Source organism: Erigeron canadensis, chromosome 9 (genome assembly GCF_010389155.1).
Source record: "Erigeron canadensis isolate Cc75 chromosome 9, C_canadensis_v1, whole genome shotgun sequence".
Lineage (NCBI taxonomy): Eukaryota > Viridiplantae > Streptophyta > Magnoliopsida > Asterales > Asteraceae > Erigeron > Erigeron canadensis.
The window spans coordinates 2,195,003-2,206,106 of NC_057769.1; the positions used below are offsets into that span (position 1 = coordinate 2,195,003).

General features: G+C 31.1%; 1 protein-coding gene across 4 annotated transcripts; it reads left to right on the forward strand.

The window, feature by feature from the left end:
* Positions 1 to 3,569: 3,569 nt before the first annotated feature.
* Positions 3,570 to 5,622, forward strand: LOC122581409. Of its 4 annotated transcripts, none has more exons than XM_043753636.1 (2): positions 3,570 to 3,719; positions 4,275 to 5,622. In XM_043753636.1, the coding sequence occupies exon 2, from the start codon at positions 4,292 to 4,294 to the stop codon at positions 5,387 to 5,389; it is 1,098 nt and encodes a 365-aa protein (XP_043609571.1). In that variant the 5' UTR covers positions 3,570 to 3,719; positions 4,275 to 4,291; the 3' UTR covers positions 5,390 to 5,622. The 4 variants fall into 4 exon arrangements, with proteins under 4 accessions (XP_043609571.1, XP_043609574.1, XP_043609572.1 ...); XM_043753639.1 differs by having other exon boundaries at positions 4,310 to 5,622; XM_043753637.1 differs by having other exon boundaries at positions 4,313 to 5,622.
* The last annotated feature ends 5,482 nt before the right edge of the window (positions 5,623 to 11,104 follow it).

Here is an 11,104-nt window from a genome sequence, read left to right on the forward strand (position 1 = left end):
CCTCTTTCTCATAAACATTTTTTACTCAAAACAATTAATTGGTTTAAAAGGTCCTCTACTTGTCACTTTTTCTTATTTAAGGTGGCGACGCAAAATTTCATATAATGTGGGGTATTCGTGACATTTCTCATATAATATAGAGACCAAAAACCACCATCCGGTATTTGAAGTCTACGTGTACTAGTTTTGTGTGTTTTTGACCAAGTTTGACTAACACGTTAGCAAAAGTGGTGTGTTGACCATTGTACTGTAGCCTGAATATACATATATGTATTATTATTATTATATATTATATATATTTTCACCATCATATCAATCATCAAAAATATATCTGGAAACAAACTAATCATCACCGTCATAATCTTTCTTTCTGGTGTCCTAGCCATCATCATCACCATCATTATCTGTTGCAAATTAATCATCATCGATTCGCCCGTAAACCTTCCATCTTTATCAGATTCATGGCCCTGTTTACATTACCATAAAGTTACTTTCTTTTTTTTAGGGTTTTACAAAGAAATGTCAACGTCAACGATTCCATTAGTATTCACTAAATCTGAAAAGAAACAAAGAAGAAAAGAAAAATGCTACACGAAGCTGCTGCCATAGTCCAAAAAATCCCATTTGCCCCGAACCACCCCTGCACCTTCCACCAATGTCGTCGTTCTTAGGGGTGTTCGCGGTTTGGTTTTTACCCGGTTAAACTGTAAACCGAACTGTTTAAAAAACCGAAAAAAACCAAACCGTTTTTGAATTTGGTTTTGGGTTTGGTTTGTAACCAAAACCAAATTAAATATGTGGTTTTTGGTTTGGTTATGGTTATATGATAATGAATTTGGTTAAACCGGAAAAACCGAATAACTTATATTATTATAATGTATTATTAAAAATATTTAATGCATGTATTTTTTTGTATGGATAATTATTTATGTATTTTTTACTTTTTATGTCTATTTGTTATGTTAACTTTTTCCCGAAATTAGAAAAATTCAAATGACAAACAATGAAGAACTCGATGGAATTTTTTTTAATATTGATGACAAACAAGAGTTTAGCAGTTTGAGTTATGTTTACTTATTTATCCATGTTGTGTTTTAAGTCTAAATTACCACATTGGTGAAAATGGAAATTATGAACCTATTTTGATTGAACACGACTTAGACAAAAAAAAAGGTGAAATTGTGTTTTTCATATTTGGTTTTTTCGGTTTTAAACCGAAACCGAACTGAATTCTAATTTGGTTTTCGGTTTGGTTTTTTAATTTTGAATTAGGTTTTGGTTCGGTTTTGGTTTTGAAAAATAAAAATTAAAAAAACGAAAAACCCGAACCAAATAGACCGAAAACCAGATGAACACCCCTAACCGTTCTTCAGGCTGCCACCACCACCATTGAAGAATCGCTATTCGCCACTGCCGACGGATCTTGATGGTGGCGACTTCTTTCTCAATAAAAGTAACCTAATTTTTCTGTGTACATTGATGTACACATACATAATATGTATATACATATACCATATATATACATATATTTAGTTTTGTATCTTGGTAGTTGTCTTTCATTGCATTTGATTTTTAGTTTTTTAGCTTCGAATAAAAAAAAAAGATGAGAATGAATTGCATTTTGCATTTCAACTAATCATCAAGTAATATTTTATTGATTTGTTGAGATTCCAGATTTTGTGTTTCAACAAGAAAGTGATAAATTAGGGTAGAAATTAGAAATAACCAGGGGTCAAGCTGTAGTAAAATTATGGTGGTTGTGATAGTGTGATCAGAATTTGTTAGATAATGGGCTAGTGCATTTTTTTATTGTTACGGACCAATTTATGGTTTAGGAAATTAATTAGGCATAAGAAAATTGAAAATATGTTATGATGATTTAAATTGGGACTTTTTTATTTCAAAATTAGGATTTCATCATCTGGTTAAATCAACGAGGGAAAAAACTTGTCAAGGTGGATGCCAAGTGGCAAGCCACATGTAGAAAACCAACCTACATGTGACAATACAACCATCCGGTTAGGAATGGAAATGAGGCGGGTATTGTTAGGGGTCTCAATCCCTATCCTTATACCTGATTTTTACTTGTAATCCTTATCCCCGTCCCCGTCGGGGAATTAAATTACATCCCTATATCCGTTTCTATCGGGTATCGGGATATCTTTTTTTGAATAAACATGAAGTTAACTTAATAGAAGATATATAGGGGAATGTGTAATTGGTAATTTTCTTTCTATGTATAAATTAATATATATGTTAAGTAAATGATTAATAAAATATAACATATAAAAAGTATTAAACAAAAGCTCTAAACTTAAAATTGATTATAGAACATAGATAAGAACTTAAAGTGATTTAATAAATATATAGTATTTTGAAGTTCGAGGATTTACGGTTTTCCATCCCCGCCCTCATCCCCATCAGGGGTTAGATTTATATCCCCATCCCCGTCCCCATCCCCGGTCAAATCGGGGATTCCCCGGTCAAATCGGGTGCGGGTACGGGTATTTTTGTCATCCCTACATCCGGTATTTTTAGACCCTCGAATAGAAAGTGTCCTTCACGATATACCTCACGTTATATAAAATTTTACTTTTGTCTTTCAAATAAGAAAAAAAGTGACAAGTTTAAGACATTTTAAACCAATTAGCCCTAACATATTCATCATTCCTACAAATATCCAATCAACATCTATAAAAATATTATATACATACATACAGAAATATCCAATTAATATCTATAAAAATATTATATACATACATACGGAATCGCTCTCTTTGTCTCCACATCCTTTACAATCTTTCACTACAAACACTCATTGATGTACACCCTTCGTGTCATCACCTATAACAACACTCTCTTTATAAACATTTTCACCTTATCGTAGATTTTTCATAAGTAAGCTTTCAAAACTTGTGATCTCCTATGACTAACCAAAATAACATGTGTAGCATGTAACGAGAGTGTTTATGTCACATTTTTTTATGTCTTAAAAATATTATTTTGAGGTTACAAATAAAAATTCAAAAATAACCACATATATAAATAAATAAATGGTGTTCTTTAAATATCACAAACAATAAGGTCGCGTTTGTTTCACATAATTTGATGGAATCTGATGGAATTGGAATTGGAATTGAATTCCATTCCTTAGTGCGTTTGGTTGTTCAAAGAAGAAAGAATCTCATTTCGTGGGAATGTAAACATTCCATTATTTGATGAAATTTTCATTCAATGGGGATGGAGAAAGAATTTCATTCCTTCCGTTACTTAAATTCTCAAAAAATCAAAAACACCCCATTAAATTTCATTCCTTCAGATTCTAATTTCTTCAAAAAATTTCATTCATTCCAAAAACATTATGTGAACCAAACGCGCCCTAAACAATTGTACAATTGCTTTTTATATTACACCACTCTTTGATAATGGCATTAAACACCATAATCTTTCACACTTAAAATCCAAAAAATGAAAACGTGTAAACACTCGCTATCTCATCAGTAAAGTTCACAATTAAATATCATCACCATGTTTATATTTTGATAAAAGATAAAAATAAATAATAAATTTGGACAAGCCCAACAATAACACACACAAAAAAATAATAATAATAAAATAAAACCAAAAAAAAATGACCAGAAAAAGGAGGTATCTCACTCTATGGCGAATTCACTGAGATCAATCCTTTCTTCTATCGATCCAGATCCTTTTCAATTAAGGTTCTTTATCTCTTAATTCCTTTTTCCCCCTAATTAAAACCCTAATCTTGATTCCTTTTCGAATTTACTTAATTATTAAGTTTACAATTTTATTATAATTAAGCTCTGAAATCAGTAAGTTTTACTGGGTGTGAATTAATTTTGTTAGATTTATAGGTTTTAGTGGTCTAATTCATGTAAAAAATTAAAAAATTTTAATTAGTAATTGAAAAAAAAATGGGGGAAATTTATATATATTTTTTGTAATATGATTTTGGGATTTGGGTTTTGTTTGATTGATACAAATTGACATAAAGTTTGAATCTTTGTTTGTTTGGATTAAAAATATATTTAATGAATTTAGGGTCTGGTGATTAAAAAATTAAATTTTTGATGTATTTGGTAAATACATTTACATGGTGTTTTAAATATGTCTATATAAAACATTGTTGGCATGAACACAGATTTTAAGTTTTATTTTTTAATATTGTTGGCTTGAACATATTGAATGGATTTGTGAATTTTTGTTAAAATATTTTATGTTGATATTGTTGGATATTTTTAATTATATTGAAGGGTTTTGTATATTATAAATGGGGGATAATTTGCAACAGAATGGAATGAATCTTGACCTTAATTTAGCCCCCGATGTTCATTTTTCTCGAAATGATCAGCTACATACAATGAGTTTTGAAGATTGGCTACTTGGATCAATGAGAGAAGTCGTTTCCAATCGTGCTGCTTCTAGGCAGCCTCTACTGCCAGTTTCGAGACTTATTCCTTTTCCAGTGAATACTGGAAGCACGGGTCTCCTGTTGGCAGGTGGTAGTACTGGTGATGATGAAACGTCTTCTGGGGTGGTCAGCACGAACGGATATGGTGATAAGAAGGATGTCGAGAAGGATAATGGAGATGAAGGTGGCTTCTTTGATTGTAATATTTGTTTGGATTTAGCTACTGAACCTGTTGTGACTTGTTGTGGTCACTTGTTTTGTTGGCCCTGTCTTTACCGATGGTTGTTTGTTCATTCTGATGCAAAAGAGTGTCCTAATTGTAAAGGAGAAGTAACCATGAAAACTATAACTCCTATATACTGTCGTGGAAACGCCACACTTGTAAGTAAGGTAGTAGATTCAAGCTCAAGTGTTAAGATTCCAAGCAGGCCGCAAGCAAATAGAATTGAAAGTTGGAGACAAGTGTTTCAAAGAAATGCAGTAAATATGCCGGTGTTTGATATGATTCGACGACTTGATAATAGATTTGATCTTACCCGGGATCCAATTTCTGACAATCCACAAGAAAGCCCAACTACCCCGTTGCTAAATAGGATTTTCACTTCCAGAGGGATTAGAAGTGGACGACGAGATACAGAACCTTATGCCTCACCAGATACTGAAGTGGACTTGCCAAATCAAGATGATACTATCCCTAATCTTACATCTGCAGAAAGTTTTGTCGAGTCTTATTTTCGTGACCGCCCTGATGAAAGGAATCAAGAAGAGCTTTCATTGGTTGATAGACATTCGATGTCGAGCATTGCTGGTATGTTGCAGTCTGATAGCCAGACCGCTGAAGCAGAATCAAGGGCCTCTGTTTCTGCGACTTCAAGGAGAAGAAATGAATCCTCAACGTCTAGAATTTCAGATGTAGATAGTGGAAGTTCTCGCTCTAGGAGGAGGAGATTACGTTAGAGAAACTCAATGGAGATTTCAGTAACGCTGAGTTTATGGTACAAAATATCTATGATATACATTAGGTTTCTGCAATTGACTCTTAAAGACTCGGCTGCTCGAGTCTGAGTGATTTTCTTGTTACAAAGTGTCTTTTGTACACAGTTCTTTTTCTGCAAATAGATGCGTTTAAAAGACTTGGGTTCTTGAGACTTGAGAGTGTTATGCAATTAGATGCTCATATTATTCTGCTCCGAGTTAATAGTCTTTTTATTATTGTTGTTGTATATATATTTTTCCACATGTTGTAATGTGAGAAAGTTCACTCCAGTTAACAAAAATCCTGATTCACAATTTATTTATTTTTTAACTTTTTGTGTTATTTGTTAACTAATTCGATTTTAATATCAGAATATGCCAAACACGCATACAATAATGTTACAACTTCAAATAATAGAAAGACATGAAACAGAAACACAATGTCATAACATTTTCAAAATCCACATCCAAATCTTTGTAAATCAAAATTTGGCAAGCCGTCCAGACAACAATGTTACAACTTCAAAATCTGGCCGTATATCTTATAAAAGTTGCCAAAGCTTTTCACTATACAATTGTCAAAAACTGAAAAATCTGCTTTTTTGGGTGGGTAAACAGAGAAGCTTTGTTGAGCTTATTGCATATAGACAAATAGTAAAGACCCATAGTTAAGCCCGAACCAACTGGGCTTGCCAGTCCATATACCCTGTAATAATTTACTAAAGCATTAAACATTATTGCTGGGCTAAAAGGCCCAAACTTAAAAACACAAAACTGAACTGAAAGACCAACTATAAAAGGAACTTTAAGAAAGGGTGGTGCTGTACACCACTAAGTTTTAATAATGACATATTGCAACATCTAAATTGTTGAGTATTTTATATAAAGTTAATCAAGATTTTATTAATGTAGGGTACATGTAATTAAATTACTATTAAATTACTATAAATCTATAATAGTTATAAACAATGTTAAGGTTTTATACATAATACAGATATTAGATAAATGACATCTTTCTTATGACTTAGATCTATTGGTGAGTAGATTATATATATGGGATGATAATGAACGGCATGATTATGGTGATTTGCTTTAAGTGGGCTTGATGATTGGTAAAAAGAACCAGCAAGTCTGAGTAGGAAAAGTTGTCTAATATTGAATGAGTCCATTCCAAGCAAAAATCTTCATTTTGATCTTGGTCAACTCTCCCTTTCATCATCACTTTCCATATTGTTCTTTTTATTTTCTTTATTTTTCAAATATTCACATAATATACATGGCACAAATATAAAACTTATGTTGTTTGAATGAATGGTTCATTTATAGATATCTCAAATTATTTTTCTCCTTGTAATTGATATTGATACAACTTTTTTTTGAAAGGCAAAAGAGTATATTACTTATAAAGACGGCTAGCAAGTCACTAAACAGTCTAAAAGAGTAAAAAAATAGTTACATAATGAAATCAACAAATTAAAAACCCCACCTTGTTCGGACCTTGACTGCGAGGGTACTAATCTAATGAAGACCTAGTTTTTGTACAAATCTAAATGATATGGAAATTAAATAGGTTAATCAATGCATCAAGAATGAGTAGGCATGCCATTATTCATTTGAGTCTGTTTCATATTCAAGCACACAATTAATATGCTTTAATCATTTCATGCTTATTGATCAATCCCATCACATATTCACCTCTTAAAATAATTAGCCCATTAGTTTTCCAGGAATCATGAATCATCTTTTAACTACTTTTACAAAATATACTCGATCTGTGAAAGTATTCCGATCCGTTCCTTATTTTTCTGTTAAGCTGTGTTTTCTCATTTTCACTAACACTTACAACTAAATCCAACATTTACATTTCAATATGTAATACTACATATGCTAATAAGCATGAGCAATTAACTTCGATAATAAGCCTAAGACCAACCCAACTCAAACATCTCCAAGGATATCTTTGTTTGTATTGATTACTAAAATATAAAATTTTACAAGTGAATTTGTATGTTAATGTTACCACACCTAAGTACTATAATATATTATATTGTTCATGTAATTGAGTAAATAAGAAATGTATAGATGATATTGTAATCGAGTGAATAAGAAGTCTATGTTTATGTTGCACTTACCATGATATACAAAACAAATGCAAATTAAAGATACAATATATAATGAGAGATAATATCTATACCTTTTTTTTAATAAATATACTGTAACTATTATGCTATTAACTTGTATAGCCTGCTATAAAAGTTATATAATCAAAATTTATGGTGATTTAATGATCTTCCATATGCAATAGCTAGTAAAGTTTGATTTTTATATGCTTTGTTAGCATAACTAATCTAAGTAAAGTGCATATGTCGTATAAAATAGTATTCTCATGGTCGTGTTTGGACTCACGTTAGGAAAAGCGATATGAATTAAAAGACTTGTGCACTCCGCTAAATTAAGGGAGTATATAAAGTATATACGACAGATTAAATTTTAACATTAAACCGTAACATATGTAGTACAATGGAAAATGTAACATTAAATTGCAAAATATATAATGTCATGAATCATGATGAAGAAGGTTAATAATGATGAGTAGAAATATTATTGATTTGTGCAACTTAATTATAGCACCAATATATCTTGAACACACATCATGTCTTGGCATGATGGAAATAGTATCACAATCACAAGTATATATATATTGAGGGAACATAGTGATTATATAATGGTAGTCCATCTATCTATGTCAAAAAAACATGATTCATTTGTTTGTGGGATACATGTCCCACCCTTGGCCAACATTAAACAGCATCCCAGGTTGAAGAAAGTTAAAGGTAGGATTGGATTCAAGAATGCATCATGATGATGATTATGATTATGGCTAACAAATGATACTAATGATGATGATGATTAGATATAATCAAATAAGAGAAAGCATGGCGATTTATAATCATTTTGTCTCCTCAAAATAAATCCATTGCTAGGGTTTGCATGAGATGTCTTTTCGAGCAATCTATCATCTTCTAGTAATCATAAAACAAATAATTCTTTAATTCTCTTTCGGGTTTCTTTTCGTTTACCAAACAATTGATTACAAACTTTATATTAGTCTTAAAGCCATCATCTATTCATCCCCCTCCTAATTACATTAAACGACAAAGATTGTTATATATAATAAAGATAGCGATACACAAGTATATCACATAGACACATAGATATAACTTTAACATGCTTAGTATAAAAGTCAAATATGGCTTTAATCTAAAGACCGATCCTAAATACAGTAATATGTACTATTGGTCTCAGGTTTGAATTTCTATTCCATCAATTTTGGGATATAGGTAGTCATTCTATGAGGATTTGGATTGGGTATACTCAGGTTCAAGTGTAATTGGCAGGATTTACCCTTATTAATCGACGTGCCTTTGGGCGGATTAGTAAGGGTTTTTCCCCATTGGGTATTTGAAATAGGCATTTTTACTTCGACGGAGCTCTCTAGTGCGGACCCGGATAAAACAACGTATATTAGACCTCTCGTTGTCGAATCACGACACGAAGTTTCAAGCGAAATTCACCTTAAAAAAATACAGTATGTACTATTGAAAAAACATTATAACTCCAAGGTCGCGTTTGTTTCACAGAATTTGATGGAATATGATGGAACTGGAATTCAATTTCATTCCTTAATGCGTTTGGTTGTTCAAAGAAGTAAGAATCTCATTCCGTAGGAATGTAAACATTATATCATTTGATGAAATCTCCATTACTTGGGGATAGAGGAAGGAATTTGATTCCTTCCGTCACTTGAATTCTCAAAAAATCAAAAACATTCCGTCAATATCCAATTACTTCGAAAGATTTCATTTCTTCTCGAAACAAGTTTCAAAACAATCTTTAATTTCTCACTCATAAGTCATAACCTCATGGGCCCCGTAATTTGTAAAGCTTATCACAAATTTCATAACATACCAAATTAACAGACAAAATTGTCTTTTTTGATAGAATCTTTATGAATACGAAAGCGTATTTTGTAATCTATTTTTAAATTCTTCAAATATTTTACTCTTTGTAAATGAACCGTGTAATTACTAAATTGCCCTCACCGATATATGTTTTTAAGAGATTAGGCTTTGACCATAGGTGACTACATAGGGTCAGCTAAGAAGGATCTCAATGCCTTCTCACCATATCTTCATGTACAGACCTCTCCCTCGGTCTTCTCAGATTCTCTTGTCAAATCACTCTGCATTTTCAACTGTCCTTTTTGCTTTCAAATAACATAATTCTCTCATTATTGTATTCTTGCTTTTTTGTTTAAGTAAACAAATTTAACTGTATTTACAGATTTTACATTTCAAAGTTAGAATTTATTCACAAAATAATCATATAAAAATTATCATCATTCCTAAAATGCAAATATCTTTTTGTCAAAAAGAACATCTTATGAGCATATGCCTAAAGTATGTTACATAATGAATTCAAATTTTTGTTGTATATGAACAACTGTTTTGTAAGTGAAAAAAAGGCCAAAATAAACATGTACTTTACGAGTGAAGAGTTAATATTTGTACTTTAAAATGATAAAACAGGGAAACAAAAAGGACATAAATTGAGAAGGAAAGTGACAATACCATGATCTCAATACATTACTGAATGCACTTCCATATTTTTATTATCAATAAATATCAATAGTTTTATATCGTAGAAAAAATAGGTTTGCACAAAGTTACCAACTGTAAAAGACATAATATAAAGTTTTGTATATGTCATTTTCCCCAAAAGATTAATTTCACCGATTTAGGAAGGAAACAGACTTTAATTTTTTATTGGGGAGCTTTTACATGACTCACTAAGTTACAAAATCTTATTTTCTTGATAAAAAAAATGTATATATTTTCATGTTTTTTGGCAATCAAAATTTTCTGTCTAATCTACGTGTCAATTACAAACGTGAAACCTACAAAAGTAGATACTTATTTTGAGACTTGATTTTTACGATGTGAACGTCCTAAAAAAAACATGATAGAGGAACGAATGTTTTTGTAAACCAAACATTACTAGAGCATCAGGTATAGCCTTGTCTCATATAATAAGAGAAGATTTATTCTTGTAACTAGAAATCTAACAACAAGAGGATATTTGTTGAGACCTCCACGTCAAACAACGTCAAAAATAACAATGTAGGTACACTGATGTAATTAATTACAGAATATCATGTTACAGAATATCAAATATTTACTCAGAGACGCGCTAGTATTTCATGAACGAGCTCACCTGACCCCTACTAAACATTTAAAAGTTTTGAACCAGTTAGGGTGGAGTGAGTACTCACTCCTTACCCAATCCTACCCAACTCATCCTCCAATCAAAATCCTCTAACGCATAACTACCCAATTTTAACCAATTCTTACACAAATCACTAACAATACATACTCAATTGTTACCCAAATCTATCCAATTTCTTTATCTTTTTCATTTTTTTATTACATAAATATATTACTAACTTAAAACATTTTATTAAAAACTAAATTAAACATTATATAACAATATTAGTTAAAAAAAATAAAACATAGAAATAATGAGAAATAATAGTTCAGGGATAAAAAAAAAAGAATTTTTCAAACTAATCATATAAAACTCATAGATATAACAATTGTTCAGGGGCCATTATGAAATATTTAAATTTATGATATATAT

Coding starts and splice junctions, on each gene's coding strand:
- LOC122581409 (XM_043753636.1), top strand. CDS start 4,292: ATGGGGGATAATTTGCAACAGAATGGAATGAATCTTGACCTTAATTTA.